Here is a 15,852-nt window from a genome sequence, read left to right on the forward strand (position 1 = left end):
GAAAGCTGCATCTCATAAGCCTTTTGTGTTTCGTGTCCAGCCTCAGTCACGGAAGCTCCTGGCATGTAAACAGATAGTTGGCAGTTGACGTTGCTCCAAGTGGAACAAGCCAGATCCATAAGAAAGGAACACAAGCCATCGCGGCTTCCCCCCTCCCCCTCCCGCAAGCACACCCTGTACCAATAACTGAGGGGGAGAAGTGGGAAAGGTGTTTTGGTTTGAGCACAGTCTGGGGTTTGCGAACCCCCTCCGTCGTAGTTCCGAGGTGAGGGGTGACAAATGCAGAAGACAGCGCAGCTTTCCTCACCCCCAAGGACACGGAAGAGGGAATGGGCGGGGAGAGCCGCCAGGACTGCAGGGGGAGGGGAGGTGACTCACCCTCTCCCGAAGCCTCGCAAAGGCCTCCCTGTACGGATCCAAGAGAAGTCACGCCTGAGAGGGCAGGGCAGAGAGAGCGGGCAGGAGGAAGAAACGAAGCGAGACGCGGAACTGAAGGTAAGCACGGGTGGGTTCTGCGGTGGCAGGTAGGCGAGTCAAGGCAAAGCAGAAGGCTCCGCTCGGGCGCTGGCAAAAGGCGCACCGAGGACCGCTGCGCCGAAATAAAAGACCTGCCGCGCCGACTTAGGTCCCCATCCTATCCCCTGCGCACTCCGGAGGCCTCCCGACACAGCGCTTGGCACGCGGAACACGGAGTGCACGCAGAGGGATCTCAGCGCGCGTGCCCGCAGTTCCGCCCCGCCCGCGCATAACCGCCGACGATTCCCCCCACCCTCCCGGGGCCGCCGTCAGCTTTCTGAAAAGGCAGGGTCTACGCATCGCCGACGAGGTTCGAAAAGAATCCACGGCTCCGTTTCTTGGCTCGGGCAACGGGAAAGCCCCTGTGAAGACCTCGAAATAGATTCCTCGGGGGCTCCCCGGGTCTCTGCCCCTCCCACCCTTCCCTCCGAGTGTCTCATTCATTCACCAAATCCACGTCTCGCCTCTCCTGCGGCTTTCTCCCTCTCTGCTGCTCCCGTTCTAGTCCTTCATTCATCCACTCCGCTCTCATTCATTCAGCCACAGGCAGCCATTCACTCCTTCACTCGAAAGGATGATTTTCATGTCGCGCAGGCGCGGAACTCCCCTCCAATCCTGCTCGAATTTTATGAATGAACATTGACGTCAATAGAGCCCCCCACGTGGGCCGGGCTGGAAGTACAAAAGCAGCCGCCCAGCCCCGCCGCTGCCCAAGGTGCTGAAAGGCTAGCCGGCGGAGAGCAACGCCCGAGAAAGGCAGGCGGCGGCGGCGAACGGACGGACCGGTGAAAGGGTGGAGTCCCCGGCGGCGCAACTACACCCGAGCCGATAAGGCGCTCTTCCCTGCCGGACCACAAGAGAAACGCCGGTGAGCGCTGGCGGGTGAGCGGGAGTGCCCTCTCCCGAGAAGAGGGGGAGGACGACCACCGCCGTCCCCCCGACCTCGCCCATCCACCCGGGGGTGGGTGGGAGGGAATTGGCTGGGAACGAGAGGCGAGCGAGCCACGCGAAGTGCTGTCAGGAGGAAGCCGGTCGGCAAGGGTGGGAGAGCCTGGACTGCGGACGACGGAGCCAGATCGCCGAGCCTTCCGAAGGTGGACACGGCCGGGGCCAGGGAATAATTTGCGTCACTCCGGAATTCAAGCGGGAGGGACACCAATGTATCAACCTGGCTGACCGGGGCTCCCGGGAGAAGGGGGAGGGCGGGCCCCGCGGAAGATCTGGCTCCTTGTTTTCCTGGGAAGCAGGAAGGAGTGGCGAGGCAGAGGGGTCGACTCCCAGAGGGTCTTCAAGGAGAATAGGGAGGCGTCGCTCGGGGTAAACACTGCGGAAATCCCCAGGGCTGCTTAAGAGAGATCTCGGCGAGGCTGAATCCGATCGGCATGAATGGATCTGGGGCGCGGCTGAGAAGTCGAGAGGTCGAAATCGATCCTAGAGGCGGACGGGCGAAAGGAAGCTGGACCTCAGGAGGGGATCTGGAGGAGAGGGGGTCGACGCTGCGTTTCCCCAGCGCTCCCTGCCAGCAGGGGCGGTGGGTGGGGGCACTGCAGAGCGGTCTGCTGCTGCTCGGCTGAGGGAAGGCTGCTCCTTTCGCCCCTCCAGAGGACCATCTGCACCAGGAACTGGGGGGGGGGGTGACTGGCTAGGGGGGGTGATAATTGGACCAAGGGAAGCAAGAGCTGCTCCTTCCAAAATCACGGAAAGGGGCAGAGACAGAAGCATCACATGTTCAGGCCATCATGCGCATGCGCGCGCCCACACGCACACACACACCAGGTGAGGCACACATGAAGTCCATTCTCCGAAAAGAGGCATTCTATTGGAGAGGGGTCCACTCCCAGAGGATTGGGCAGAAAGGGTGAGTGACTGGGAGGGATTGACAAGGAGCAACAATAAGTCATTCATTTCAAATGAGGAGGCGCCCCCCCCCCCCCCATGCTCTGTGGAGAAGGCAGGAGGCGTGACTGCAGACTCGCAGGCGGTGGGGGAGGTGCCATCTTCCTTGGAGCACTGCCCCTCCATGGTACAGGGAAGGTGACAACTGTGGCTCTCTCCAGCTGCAGCTGTTCTGGGATCATTCTTGAGGGTCGTCCCCCACCCACCAGACCTCCTGCCCCAGCCATACTATGAGCAGCCCTTGCCAGTGTGCCCTCCGGGAGACCTTCAGACAAAAGGGGCCTGAAGACAGTGCTGGTCAGCAGGCCCATCTGCAGGGAGCAGATCCACCCACCGGAGTCACTCTGCGACCCATGTGCCATGCAGATTGGATCCTGCCTTAATTGTGCAGCTGACAAAAATTCCTCCAGCCAACCATACCAACCAGCTAACGGGGGGGGGGGGGGGAGATTTCACCTCACCTCTGACAGGAGTGGAGAGCCCAGCCAGCTCCTTCTGTCAACCGTTCTGGAGGTCCTACATGTTTTTATTGCTCCTGGGACATTTGAGCTCTGACCTTGCCCCCTTGTCTGTCTCTCCCCCCTCCCCCCACAGATCATCCAGTGGTGCATCGTAATGCTTTGGCCCCAGCCCCTCTGCAGAGGGACATGGATCCTTCTTCTCTGCCTCTTGGTGCAGTGCCATCACCAGCTGGCTGCCCCCCTTCCTCATGGGTTGGAGGGCCAGTTGGGTGAAGCTCCAGAAGAGTCCAACAAAGAGTGGGCAGAGATGGGCCCAGACACTGGGAAACAGAAGGGCAGCAGAGAGGAACTCTTCCAAGACATGGATCCCAAGGCCCTCGCTGCCGTCCTCCTGCAAGCACTTCAGATTGCACCTCAGGACTTCAAGGAGACACCCCTAAGCCCCAAGCCTGGTGCCAATGAGGAACAAGTCCGGAGTGAGGCCAGGAGCTCTGATGTACAACCGGAGAGCCCGCCAGATTGGCCGTCCAACATGGACAGAGACCAACCACCACAAGAGGAGGAGGCCGAGGAGAGGATCTTGGACCAGCCAGAGATGGAGAACCTGAAGTCCATGTTGAAGGAGCTGCAACACTACAGCTCCACCGACAAGCGAGAGGAACCTTCCTACAGACACCAGATGCCCCCTACCGAATCTCCCCAAGGGCCCCACCCCAATGACATGCTCAAGGAACTGGAAGAATACCAGCAACTCAAGTTCAACATTAAGCGCAAGGCGCCTCCCGCCCAGGAGTCTTGGACTGGAGCCCGGAAGCTGAGGCAGCAGCAGCATCTGGAGCACCAGCTCCTACAGCGCCGTTACGAGGAGCTGGCCGAGAGCCGGAGGCAGGCAGAGGAGGCCCGCAGGGCTGCCGCTGAGGAAGAGCGCCTAGCAGACATGGCCTCTGACCTGCTCCTTCAGTACTTGCTGAAGGATGGTGAAGAAGATGAGGACGGCGAAGGCCAGCGAGGGGCCACTGCCCAGGAGGACTCCGAAGAAGAAGAAGGAAGCAAGGCGGCCTCCCTCTTCTTTGGAGACGGGGAAGACAACGTGGCTGAAGACAAGCGGTCCAACGAGACCCCGGAGGGGGTGGAGGAGGAGGAGGAGGACATCGACCCCAACACCATTGACCGCCTGATTGAGCTGTCCAGCAAGCTGCACTTGCCTGCCGATGATGTCATTGATATCATTAACCACGTGGAGAAAAAGGAGCCTGAGCCCAGCGTCAAGGGCAAGCAGCTTCTGGCGCCATCCCACAGCAAACCCAAGAAGGCCCCTCCTCACCCCAGTGCCCGCCAAGAGGCCTTCCACTCCATCGGCAAGGCCTTCCACCCCACGGCCTTCCAGCCATATCACCACCTCCCCAAGCAGGAGGAGGCAGCCTGGAACGAAGTCTTGAAAGGGAATGAATTCCCCGTGCCCAAGCGGTACCAGGCCAAGGACAGAAGCGCCAAGCTCTCTAACCACATCAATCCCCGGACTTTCCAAACGCCAGTGTACCACCACTACCACACCCTGCCGGGCCCCATGGGGCCACAGGACGGCTATTATGACATCCAAGCCCACGATGAGGACCTGGAGAACTACCTGGAGAGCCTGCTGATGAAGCACCCCAAGGTTTTCTAGTGAAGGTGGCGGCAGCCCCTTCTCTTCCCAGCCCTCCCCCACCCAAAGAAACTTGGCCCCTCAGTGTTTCTGACATAAATCTGGGTTCTTGCATGATTCAGGAGAACCAAATCTCCCCACCTGCTGAAAGGTCCCAAGATTCGGTGCCTGGGGGCAGCCAGCGCCCCTCCCTTCCTCCCTCCCTTTTCATCTCACTCCAGACAGACGCCCTCCACTGGGGGAAAGGGGAACTTCCTTTCCGCCCCCCCCCCCCCCCCGCGAACATCCAGCCTAAAGGAGCCTCTCTGAGCAACCTGCGACCCCCTTCCCACAAACCGCTTAAGACCCCCTGAACTGCAGCAAGGGCAACACAGGACACACCACACACACTTTCTTCCCAGGGGAGCAGCAGCGTCCGGTGAAAATGCCGGTTGCATCACAACTCCTTGGAAGCCCTTGGTTGTCCCTCCCAACCCTGGTTGGCAGAACTCCCAGAAGCCCCCATTCCATGGCACTCGCAGAAGAAGTGGCAGAAAAGAATTAGGGGAGAGTTGGGTCGACCCACCTCCTAAATAATCCCTATTCACTTGCCCTCCCATGTCTCAAGCCGGACGCCAACTCTCAGAGTCCGTCTGCAGTTCTCTTGGCAAGATCTTTTAGAAGTGGATTGCCATTCCCTCCTTCCTAGGGCTGCAAGAAAGCGACTGGCCCAAGGTCACCCAGGCAGCTTTGTGCCTAAGGCAGGACTAGAACTCACCGTCTCACTAGAACTCACTAGAACTAGCCCCATGCCTTAACCACACACCAAATTGGTTTCTCTAATCCGCTTTTTATCACAGCCTAATCAGTGAGGAGAAGCAATTTCCCGCCCGCCTCGTGCTGCAGACTCTCCGCATTGGCTACGGGGAGGTTCAAAGCAACCCCAAAGCTAGGAAACGCCACCTGGGGCCCTTTTCTCTCGGAACGTCCCCAGGTGAAGAGAGAGGGCCTTAGGAGCACACCGCGAGCTGCTAACCCAAGTTATGCTTTCCCTCCTAACACACATCGGCTTTTTTCCCAGTTAGAAGGGAAAGGGGTCTCAAGAGATGCAAACCAATTTTTTCACAACTGGCTGAGGGACAGGAAGTAGGGCTGGGTAAAGATGGCACCCGTGGCATCTGCCGATTCGGTCTGCGTGTCGTTACCTTCAGTGGATTAGAGGCCCAAGACGAGGCTTCCTGGTGGAGCTGACATTGCGACTTCAATTCTGCCCTCGAATCAGGCTGGCCACTTCTTAGAGGGGCGCTGCCTCCCGTCGTGGAGATGGAAAAGGGCCCGTGCCCAAGTGGGTCGGCAGTTAGAGGGAGGGAGGAGGGGCGGGTGATCCTTTATTCCTTCTGGCAGCCACCTGGCCCCGTTGCCCACAGGGCCGCCCTCTGGCCATCTGGGACAGAGACACCAGGCAGTCGTCCCCGGCTCCTGGGCAGGTGGTTGACAACGAGGAGCCAGACAAGCACCACGCTGGTATTCCGCACCCAGAGACAAGGGACCCTCCAAGGGGTGGGGGTTGGGACTCAGCATGTTTCAGTAGACCTGCTTGTGACCATTCATGACCATCCAAAGCTGCCTGCCGGAGGGATCTACCTGGGTGAGCACCGGAGTCGGAGGAGGCTGTGGCGAAGGTGGCACTTTGCACGCGTGTAAGAATTTTTCACTGACATCAGTCCTAGAGTGTGCAAGTTTCTTCAATTTGTGATGTCCAGTCCTGTACAAGCAAGCAGAAGAAGTTGTTTTGATGTCTGGTCCATTTTGTTGTACTTGAAATAAAACACATTTGCCCTGTTGTAAATAGCATGTCGAATTACTAGTTTTGCTAAGAAATAAAAGCAACTATTTTATTATGAGTTACTCTCATTATTTGCACATTGGTGGGCTATGGGCCAGATGGGCCTCTGCCCCCAATATAGGATCTCACCAGAAGTAGCTCTGGGAAGTGCTACAACGTGGTAGTTTCCCAAGGTACCTTCTGAGCGTGTGCAGAGTGGCAAGGGCCAGCCCACTCTCACCCGGCTGACAGCCCCTCCAATCGGAACAGGGCAGAGAAGCTGGCCTTGGGGCCCCAGGGCACTTTCCAGAGAAAGCCCTCCTCCAGGGCTCTCCAGAGCGGCACGGGAAGGGGAGAGAGGCCAGCAGCTGCCCTGGGGAGGGGCTCCTGGTTTGCCTGCCCTGTTGTCCAGGATCTCACGCAGGAGCGGAGGCAGCTCTGCCAGAAGAAAGCAACAGGAGGGAAGAAACCTGGTGTGGAGAGAGACCCCAGCGTAGGGGTGGGTGCTGGTGGGAGGGGCCTTACTGGGAGGGCCGTGAAAGGGGGACAGGCAGAGAGGTGGCCCTGGGGCCGCTCATGGGCTCCGCCTCAGCAGCTACCAAGCAGCCCCCCCTCCAAATGGCCGGAGGAAGGTTGGCAGCCAAGAGGCCAGTTTAGCTGCCACCTCAGGAGCAACCCCTTGGAGACTGGCTTTTGGGCTGCTGGGGGGCTCTTCCACAGGCTTCTAGGTGCTCCCCCAAGACCTAGTACAGAGGCTGCGTTCTGGGGGCCCTCTGTGAAACAACATCCTCTTGCTGAAGCCAGGAGCCCTACCTTTTTTTTGGGGGGGGGGAAGAGCAGCATTCCTGGAGATCTGGACGACTCCAGCCCTTCAGCCTTCCTTAAGGTTAAGCTAGCGGCTGGCCTGACTTCAGAGGCCCATTTTTGTAATCAGGATGGAGATGGGTGCGAGTCCCCTTTCTTTTTCAACTGGAGGGTTTTGATCATATCCTGCCAAATCACTTGTGAGATGGGCCCCATGTAAGGCGGAGAGAGGACGACGTTCCACCCAGGAGCTCTGAAACGCTCCAGTGGCCACTGCCACGTCTGTTTCCCGCGCGTGGGTCTCGGCTGCTCTGGGAAGCAACCATCCCATCAAGTGGCTTGCAGGGCACGCGTTAAGTCAAGGGAGGGCAAGGGGGACCAGAGGACCTGTTTGAAGGGGAGCCCCTCCTCAGGTTGACCCAGCCCCCGCACCCGACGGCTGAAAGCAAGAGGCCACTAGGAGACCACCTGCAGAGCTCCCCCTTCCCTTCTTGGTCTGCCTCTCAGTTGACTAAGAGGGAGTAAAAGCACACTGGGCCTCCAGGGGGCAGAGGAAGGGGCTCGGAATGCCCACAGGCAGCTACTCCTGGGCTGGAGGATCCAAGCAGCTCTGGCATCCACGCCCAAAGCCTTCCCACCTTCCCTGCACCTCCAGCCTTCCGCTCTGCCACCGCCCTTGCCCACACCACCCTTCCAGCTCCCCAAGTGCCCTCATGCGAGGCGAGATGCTGCATGGCAAGAGGAGTCAAGTAGCTGCCAGGGTCTCTGGGGTTTGCTTGTCCCCCCCCCCCTCGGAAGGTCTCCAGGGCCAGCAGCAGCGGCTCCCTGGCTGATCTTCACTTCCCCACTGGCAAAGCAATAGCTGGGACCCGTGGCCCCGGAGTCCCCCCTCCACATCACTCCCCCCCACGGCAAGAACAGAGCCTGTGCAGCACCTGCCTCTTTCCGGTCTGCTGTTACTTCTGGGATCCTGCTAGGCATAAAAACACCACCAGGCCAGACTCTTCCAGACACATTTTATTCCAGAAAACCCGGGAAGCCCTTCCCCTCCCATTCCTTGCGCCGGAAAAAAGGACCAGCAGGGGCAAAGAGAGACACCCCCCCCCCAAACACCCCCCAGAGAGCAGCCTTCAAGGAAGCTGCTGTTCTATGGGACCTTGGAGTCTCCCAATATGGCTCCGGGGGGGGGGGGCGCCATGGGCTCTGTCGGAGGCCGGTCAGCGGCAGAAGGTGGAGGCTGTGAGTGTAAAAAGGGGCAGGAAGGGACAAGAGGGTGATCGCAGAAGAGCCTTTCACAGCCAGCACCCGGGACCATGACGGAAACTGCCCTGGATCCTCCTGCCCCGGAGCCGGATGGCTGCAGAGCCCAGCTGCCCACCTGCCGGAGTTTCAGGAGTCGGTATCCGCAGAGCTTGTGGGGCAGTGGAGGAGGGGAGAGGCGGGACAGCGAGGGAAGACGGCCTGAGATTCTGAATGGAGCCAAGCTACGCCAGCCCCATCTCCTCCAAGACGCTCCGGGGAGACTCATCCTCCTGCAGGATGGAAAGGGGAGGGGGGGATCAAGCTAGAAAACTCCGCACGCTGCTCGCAAACCCCTCTTCCCCAGAGAAGGCACTCTGCACATGCTCGGCTGGCTGGTGGAATTTCTCCCAACAAGGCAGCCATTCCAGGTGCCAGAAGCCCAGCGTCCCACAGTCCCAGAGGAGCCCGATGGCCATGGCTGCCCTTCTCCTCACTGTTCACGGCAGTCGAGTCACCCACACCGGCTGCTGTGGGAGAGAGCGAGCAGAGCCTGCCTGCGGTGACTCATGGCCTGCAGCAATCAAGGAGCTGGGGGTGGGGGCTGCTCTTCCTCCTCCTCCCCCTCCCCCTTGGCAGCAGTGGGTGCAGCAGAGCAGCCTGCCCCCCTCCCCCAGCCCACGCAGCCCCTACCTCCTGCAAGAGATCTGCCTGCTCAATGGCTTTCAGGACGCTCTTCTTGGAGGTGTCCTGCACCTCCCCCCCCATCAGGAACTCGTCCAGGATGAAGTAGGCTTTCTCGAAGTTGAAAATAATGTCCAGTTCACACACCTGGGGAGGAGGGGCAGAAGGAAGGCAGGGAGGGAGGGAGGGCTTTGGTCAGGATCTGTTGGGAAACAGAAGTGCCCCACCCAGCTGCCAGCCCAATTCCTGGCTTGGAGGAAACGCAGCCTGCCATTAGCAGGCAGGCCTAGCAACAGCCAGGGTTCCAGAGGCCACGGAGGTGTGGGGCAGGAGCAGGAGGGTTGCTCAGAGCTGGCCTGGAGCACAAGGGGGGCGGGAGGAGCAAGGAAATGACTGGATCAGTGCAAGAAAGGAAAGCCACAACTCCCTTGGACTCACACTGCCAAAATATTTGTCCAGCAGCTCCACGTATCGATGGATAAGTTCCAGGGTGATCAGCTCATTGTCCTGCCCCTCGATGGCACAGCAGAAGTACAGGCTGGCATACCTGGGCCGGAGAGGAAGGAGTCACTCTCTTGCCCCCACAGCATCCCCCCCTCCTGCTGAAGCATCCAGCAGCATTCGGGGGGGGGGGGAGAATGGGGGACCACCAAGAAAGCCCTGCATTCGTATTAGCCAGAGCCCTTCAGAGACTTCAACGGTCCTCTCTTCTCAAGGCTCTTAACGTCTTTGGGATGCAGCCCACCCCAACCGGCGCAGCAACCCCCTCCTCAGCAGGGAAGGAGGTCTGTCCAGAGCGGCATTGGGGAAGGGTAGCCACCTTTCCTGTTCAGCCCAGCCGTCTGCAGCAGGACCCGGGAGGCAGAAGGCAAGAGAACGGAGCCCTTGCTGCCCCGAGAACCCCCCACCCCCAACAGGAGGGGAGTGGGTAGGGCTCGGCCATCTACAGTCCCCCAGAATGAACGGGAAGGAGCAGGAAAGCACAGGATGTGGCTGTAGTAGGCATCCCTTGACTCTTCTCACCCGGGGGAAGCAAGGCCTTCCTGGGGGACGCTCCTGTTCCCCAAATAACCAGGCTGCTTCTGACTCATAGCCCAGGCAAGGCCTATGGAGGAGCAGACCCCCTTCAGGCTTCCACCAGCTGCTCCTCCAAGAGATGCAGAGAGGAAGCCAGGTGTGCAGAGGCCGCAAAGAGGGGGCCCTCTCCCACTGTCTCCCAGAAGCTGCCCCCCCCCAGGAGGCAGGGAGAGGGGCCTGAGGAGGCCTCACAGGCCAGTTGCCCACTCCTCCTCCTCCTCCTCCTCCTCTTCTCCCGGGAAGAGAGAGTCACCTTTTGTAAACCACCTTCAGGTCCCTCCATTCCAGGAAGCTGCACATCTTGGGCTTGCGGGCCAGCACCACCTGCATGAGCTCCCGCACCACCTTCTTCTTGTCCTTGTCGGAGGTGGCCAGGTACCACTTCTGCAGGCGCAGCTTCCCTTGCCGGCTGAAGAGCAGCATGAAGCGCATCTGCAGGGCACAGGGGGGGCGGGGGGGGTCAGCGCCCCCAGACCCTCCTGGGCAGCCCCGAGGTCGCCCGTTCACGTGGGGGGAGGGGGGCAAGGGAGGCCCAGGAGGGGAAGTGCTGAGAGCCCGGGGGCGGGAGGGGCACCCTTCTACTCCCCATGGAGGAGCCCAGGGGGGGCGGGAGCAGCGGGGAAGGCCCCGAGGGGGCAGCGCGGAAGAGGAAGGCAGCCTGACGGACGCGGGAGGGGCCAGAAAGCCGCCACCCCCCCCAAATAAAGCTCCCCCAGGATCTCGGGGAGGGGGGGAATAAGGCGGCCCGGGGAAGGGGGCCCGCCAGAGGCCCCGCTGCTTCCGCCTCGCCTCGCCCGTCCGCAGGCCCCGGAGAACCGCACCCGCCGACGCCGGAGCCACGCGAGCTTCCTCGGGCGTCTCCTGCTCCCCGGGCGGCGCCCTATCCCCCTTCCCGCCCTCCTTCCTCACCATGGCGGCAGCGGCGGGGGGGGGGCGTCCCAGGCGGGCCCGGCAGCCGCTTCCTCTCCGCCCTAACCTGCCCAGGTGCCTCCGGCCGCGCATGCTCATAGCGCGCACTTCCGGGCCCGGGCGGTTGCCGGGAGACGCGGGAGACGCCCTGCCGTGACGTCAGCGGGAGCCCTCCCGGCCGTCCCGCCCCAGAACCCCGGAGAGGCGGGGCCCGCGTTCTCCCCGCCCCCTGCAGTCGCCTCCCCGCCCCCTCGCTCCAAAGGGCGCGTGGCCTGCAAAGCACGCGAGTCAGTGGGGGTGGCAGTGCATTTTTTTAATGTACAAAAATAAGACAAAATATCTGCATATATTAAGTTTCTCTTTAGTCCCAAAGTGCGTCTAGTCCAGACCGAGCCCCAGAGTTCCAGAAGGGGAAGAGAGAGCGGCTCCCTGGTGCAGGGCGAAGGGGCTGTGCCCTGGCGAGGCTGGCATCCACGGTGGCCCCTTCTCTCTCCAGGCATTCCTTCAGGGCGGCTGGCAGAGCTCCCCTGAGCCTGCAGGCCCCCTCCTGCCTAGACCATCGTTGGCCAGCGCCTGGTTCTCGCGCAAGTGTCCTAGATGCCAGAAGTGGTGGGGCATGCCAGGGAGAAGGCCCAGCAGAAGCGACTTCCACGAGGGTACTGGTGGTAGATCATCCGGCTGGCATGGAGGTCCTCTTCACTTCAGAGGGAGGCCCAGCGGCCGGGAGGACGCTCAGGGCTCCATCACCTGCCCCATGAAGAGGATGGTGCCTATGGGAGGAACAGAGAAGCTACGGGAGGCCAGCAGCGGGTGGGAAGGCAAATCGGGGGCTCTTCCTTCACTGGGGGGCGGGTACAGAATGGGCCCAGGAGCCTCCCGGGCTGGCCTAAAACAGCCCCAGGTACCAGAACATGCTCCCTGCACACCGGCAGCCTCCAGCTGAGGCAGGACCATGGCTGGAGGGAGGTAGCACTCTGGCTGCCCACTTGGATCTCCGGCTAGCTATCCAGGCGAAAGAGGCACAGTAGGGGGGCGCGGGGGGGGACACTCTAGTCCCAGGGTCCATCTCTGAGCTGCCGCCCTCACCAGAATGGGCAGGAGAGACCCAAACAGGGTCCCCACCCTGAAGGCGTTCCCTGCGGCTCAGATTGGCTGGGTTGCAAAGCGGCTCCACCCTAAACCTGGGTCACCCGAGCCACGGCTGCGTTGGCATCACAGGAGTGCCAAGCAAATCTATCCTGTGAAGGCTTAGCACAAGAACCAGTTCGCATAACAAGCGGTGCCACCCAGTTTACCCTCTGGCTAACTTTGGAAAACTCCTGCGGCTGCTGGACTGAAACAAGGAGTGCTGGAAACTCTGGCTGGCACATGGGCAGCAGAGCCCCCTCTGGCGCTGGGAGGGTGGGGTCCTGGTTGAAGGGAAGCCCTCCTTCATGTGATGTGGGGGGAGGGAGCGGGTCGATTATTCCTTGGGCTCGTGCAGCCCCTTTGGAAGAGCCCCTGAAGTCTCAGGCGGGAGGAAGGGTCCTCGGGAGGGGGCCTTACCGGTTGGGTTGTGCCGCACAACAAAAAGGAACGGCCGGTCCAGCACGATCTCCAAGGGCGCCATGCGGGAATAGACGATGGCCACTGGAAGGGAGGGAGGAGGGGGCCTCATTCAGCAGCTTCCCCTTTGACTGGCAGGTTCAGGGAGCGGGAGCAGCACCCTCCTCCCCCCGCCCCTCCGGGCAGAGTGCCTGGCCCCTCACCTCCTCCTGAGGCTCCACTTCAGAGCAATCTCCCCACCCCCACCCCCCACCCCGGGTGCATGTTAGGAAGCCTCAAAGAGTTTGTGAGTGAGTGAGTGTGTAGTTTCTCCTCCGTCAACAGAACCGGGCAGAGAAAGGCCCCTGCAGTGCCCCAGGGCACCCACCTGTGGCAGAAGAGGCCTCGGTGCCACTCTCATTCACCTCAATCTTCACTTTCTGCAGCGCCCGAGACACAAAGAGGCCATCCTGCACTGCAAAGAGAGGGCGGGTCAGTGAGCACGGTTGGCTCCCAAGCAGTGGTGAAATTCAAAAATTTTAACTATCGGTTCTGTGGGCGTGGCTTGGCTTGGCGGGCGTGGCAGGGGAAGGATACTGCAAAATCCCCATTCCCACCCAACTTCTCCAGAACCGGGCAGGAACCTGCTGGATTTCATCCCTGCTCCCAGGTTCTTTACATGGGCAGCACCTCTCTCTTATGCAGGCCCAGTGGTGGTGGTGGGCAGCTAAGCCACAGCTGGATACAGACTGCCTGCCTGCTTCAGCCAGGGCTGTCAGGCCTCTCTCACGCCAGGGCTGATGGGCTCCAGGGAAAGCACTCTATGCGCACCCAGAGACCTGATACTCCTCTTCCTGGGTTTGGGCCTTAGCCCCACCAGGCTCCCTGGAGCCAGCCGGCGCGCAGCCGGTGCCCACCCTGGGGGATGACAAGCCAAAAGCGGCATAGAGGAGAGACCCCAACCTGAGAGACGGCTGAAGTTGGCCTTCTCACAATCAAACATGTCCGTCACGTTCAGGGCCTCCAGTGGCGCACGGAGGTCAACTTCGCTCTCCAGAGAAAACCTACAGAGAAGGAAAGGTCAGTGAGGGGCTGAAGGGCTTCTGCTGGGTTGGTGGCCTGAGCTTGTCCCGAGCGTCCCCTACTTGGGTAAGATGAGGAGCCGGGTCACGGCGGACATGTTGCTTTTCCACTCTGCGATGAGGCGGGGGTCGACCGCAGCCACCAGGGCCGAGAGGGGGGCGTCCCGCTGGAAGGGGCTAGCAATGAGCATGCTCAGCATCTCCCCCTGGTAGGGCAGTTCGATGACATCGTAGTCCCCCTGCTCTGGGGTGGAGAATTCGCCTGGGAGAGAAGGGGGGTAAGGTGCTCTTAAAGAAGCTCCCTCCAGCTGGCTCAGGCCCAAGAGCCAAAACTGCCCCCATCGCTCCTCACCGTAGTTGAATTCGGCCATCTGTTCCATCATGGGGACCACGACGGTGCTGCCATCCAGCTTGTGGAAGACACGCTGGCGAGTGGCAGCCTCCGGAAAGGGAAGCCGCCAGAGGCCTTTGAAGTGGATGGCGTTCACCAGCACCAGGCGTGTCAGGGCACCCAGGGAGCCCTCCTGCAGGAAGCCCCGGATCATCCCTGAGAAAGCAGAGGCGGTCAAGGGAGGGGGCGGCTGGGCAAGCTCTCCTTCCAGGCTTAGAGGCCCTTTGACTTCAGCCCTGGCCAGAATCCAGCGCCCCACCTGGCTTTTCCAGCCGGGGGACCCAGGGTAGAGTCTGCCTGGTCTCCCGAGGGAGCCCTCCCTGCCGCTGCTCACCATTGGTGTGCTGCTCCACCCAGGCATTGATCACTTCGCGTGCCCGGGCGCTCTCCGAGAAGTCCACCTGCTTGACCATCTGGTGGAAAAGTCGTCGGAAGCGCAGCATGAAGGTGGGTGCCAGGGGCAGGTCACGCTGCACAAACAGGGCGTCTGCCATCTGCACCACGTCCTTGCTCCAGGGGTCGCTCAGGGTCTTCTGCAGCAGCCCCAGGGCTCGTGGGACGCCCCATTCTGGGGGTGGGGGAAGAGAGTGCACTCAGTTCTGCTGGAGCCAACAGCCAGGCCCTCTCCTGACCTACCAGGGATGGGCAGCTGCTCTGTGGGGAGCAGAGTTGGCCTGTAGGAGGGCGAGGTGGGCCTTCCCCCCCCAGATGCTGCCCTGGACCCCAGCCCGCTTTCATTCAAAGAGCCCCAGAGCCTCCCTAGGCATTTCAGGCAGGACCTGCCAGCCCCAGGAGCTCTCCTGGCCCACCTGCTCCCAGGTGCAGGTTGAGAGGTCAGGCGCCCAAGTAGGCTGCCCCTCCCCCGGATCCCCTTCGGACCAGAAAGCAAGTGCCAGCCCCTCCCCGCTGCAGCCACTCACCTCTCAGGCCAAAGCCCATGGCGGCCTTGATCTGGGCCCGGGTCTTCCCCTCCGACGCCGCCTGCAGCATGGCCACCACCGAGGCCGCGCCGTGGGGGGAGAAGGCTAGGTTCTGCTCCTGGGAGGACTTGGACGCTTCCCGGAACACCCGCATCCCGAAGTCCGTGGAGAGCTGTGCCACGCGGGCCCCTTGGCGACCAGGAGGGGGAAGCGCGGCATGCGAGAGGGCCAGGCAGACCACGGAGAGCAGGGACCACAGCTCCATCCTGCCGGGAGAGGAAGGCGGTCAACCGGCGCGTGGGGGGGGGGGGTGTGCCGCCTGCCTCTTATCCCAGCTCAGAACCGGCCCGCCGGGATCCCCCAGCCCCGTCCTCTGAGCAGGAGCGACGGCACCTCCTCCGCCAGGCCGGCCGGGAAGAAGCGGCCGTCAGTTGGGCTAATGAGGGAGGCGTCCCCGTTGCTTACTCGGCTCCCTGGCGGCTCCTGGACTCGGTGCCGGTGCGCTCCCGCCGCCCCGCGCTTGGCTTTATAGGCGCTGCGCCCGCCGGCCAGGAAGCCGGGATGAAGTCAGCGGCGGGCACCGCCCCTCCTCCCGCCCCCGCCGCCCCAGCAGCCAGACTGGCACGCGGCCCGGGCGGAGAGCGAGCCCGCCTCCCCGAGCAGGCCGGCCTCCCTCCATGGCCCCCGGGACCTTCCTCCCGGGAGGGGGTCTCCGGCGGGACCCAACACCCCGCAGCCTTCTCCCGAGGGTAGGATGCGCGACGGAGATGGCTGGAATGGAGCCTCTGCAGACGCCGCGGGACAGGCTGGGACGGCCCGGGAGGGATCGGGGCATCCGGTCTGAGCCAGCCTGGCGCTGCAGCTGCCGGAACGGCCGAGGCGATCCTGGGCTGACTCCGC

General features: G+C 61.8%; 3 protein-coding genes across 5 annotated transcripts; 1 reads left to right on the forward strand and 2 right to left on the reverse strand.

Annotated features, from left to right (window-relative positions):
• Window positions 1-216: 216 nt before the first annotated feature.
• Window positions 217-6,490, forward strand: LOC309381214 (uncharacterized protein). Of its 2 annotated transcripts, none has more exons than XM_081931953.1 (2): window positions 217-495; window positions 3,007-6,490. In XM_081931953.1, the coding sequence occupies exons 1-2, from the start codon at window positions 280-282 to the stop codon at window positions 4,537-4,539; spliced, it is 1,749 nt and encodes a 582-aa protein (XP_081788079.1). In that variant the 5' UTR covers window positions 217-279; the 3' UTR covers window positions 4,540-6,490. The 2 variants fall into 2 exon arrangements, with proteins under 2 accessions (XP_081788079.1, XP_081788080.1); XM_081931954.1 differs by lacking the exon at window positions 217-495 and adding an exon at window positions 976-1,384 and having other exon boundaries at window positions 3,007-6,488.
• Window positions 6,491-8,128: 1,638 nt separating this feature from the next.
• Window positions 8,129-11,210, reverse strand: LOC309382101 (AP-1 complex subunit sigma-1A). Of its 2 annotated transcripts, none has more exons than XM_081933573.1 (5): window positions 11,036-11,210; window positions 10,380-10,558; window positions 9,488-9,596; window positions 9,059-9,196; window positions 8,129-8,658 (listed from the first exon to the last, which is right to left on the reverse strand). In XM_081933573.1, exons 1-5 carry the CDS (start codon window positions 11,132-11,134, stop codon window positions 8,611-8,613), a joined length of 573 nt encoding a protein of 190 aa, XP_081789699.1. In that variant the 5' UTR covers window positions 11,135-11,210; the 3' UTR covers window positions 8,129-8,610. The 2 variants fall into 2 exon arrangements, with proteins under 2 accessions (XP_081789699.1, XP_081789700.1); XM_081933574.1 differs by lacking the exon at window positions 11,036-11,210 and adding an exon at window positions 10,948-10,965.
• A 120-nt stretch (window positions 11,211-11,330) lies between these two features.
• LOC309382100 (plasminogen activator inhibitor 1-like) lies at window positions 11,331-15,507 on the reverse strand. Its single transcript, XM_081933572.1, has 9 exons — window positions 15,418-15,507; window positions 14,953-15,218; window positions 14,367-14,600; window positions 13,994-14,188; window positions 13,705-13,903; window positions 13,523-13,623; window positions 12,948-13,034; window positions 12,581-12,664; window positions 11,331-11,805 (listed from the first exon to the last, which is right to left on the reverse strand). The coding sequence occupies exons 2-9, from the start codon at window positions 15,215-15,217 to the stop codon at window positions 11,768-11,770; spliced, it is 1,203 nt and encodes a 400-aa protein (XP_081789698.1). The 5' UTR covers window position 15,218; window positions 15,418-15,507; the 3' UTR covers window positions 11,331-11,767.
• Window positions 15,508-15,852: the final 345 nt, after the last annotated feature.

Source organism: Natrix helvetica (assembly GCF_964273705.1).
Source record: "Natrix helvetica genome assembly, chromosome: Z".
Classification (NCBI taxonomy): Eukaryota; Metazoa; Chordata; class Lepidosauria; order Squamata; family Natricidae; genus Natrix; species Natrix helvetica.

Excerpts from the sequence above, each read along its gene's own strand:
- LOC309381214 (XM_081931953.1), top strand. The coding sequence starts at position 280 with ATGCAGAAGACAGCGCAGCTTTCCTCACCCCCAAGGACACGGAAGAGG. Across the intron at positions 496-3,006 it reads AGCGAGACGCGGAACTGAAG|ATCATCCAGTGGTGCATCGT; the intron begins GTAAGCACGGGT and ends CTCCCCCCACAG.
- LOC309382101 (XM_081933573.1), bottom strand. The coding sequence starts at position 11,134 with ATGAGCATGCGCGGCCGGAGGCACCTGGGCAGGTTAGGGCGGAGAGGA. Across the intron at positions 9,597-10,379 it reads CTGAAGGTGGTTTACAAAAG|GTATGCCAGCCTGTACTTCT; the intron begins GTGACTCTCTCT and ends TCTCCGGCCCAG. Across the intron at positions 9,197-9,487 it reads TGGACAAATATTTTGGCAGT|GTGTGTGAACTGGACATTAT; the intron begins GTGAGTCCAAGG and ends CCTCCTCCCCAG.
- LOC309382100 (XM_081933572.1), bottom strand. The coding sequence starts at position 15,217 with ATGGAGCTGTGGTCCCTGCTCTCCGTGGTCTGCCTGGCCCTCTCGCAT. Across the intron at positions 14,189-14,366 it reads GGTGGAGCAGCACACCAATG|GGATGATCCGGGGCTTCCTG; the intron begins GTGAGCAGCGGC and ends CTGCTTTCTCAG. Across the intron at positions 11,806-12,580 it reads TGTGCGGCACAACCCAACCG|GCACCATCCTCTTCATGGGG; the intron begins GTAAGGCCCCCT and ends TTCCTCCCATAG.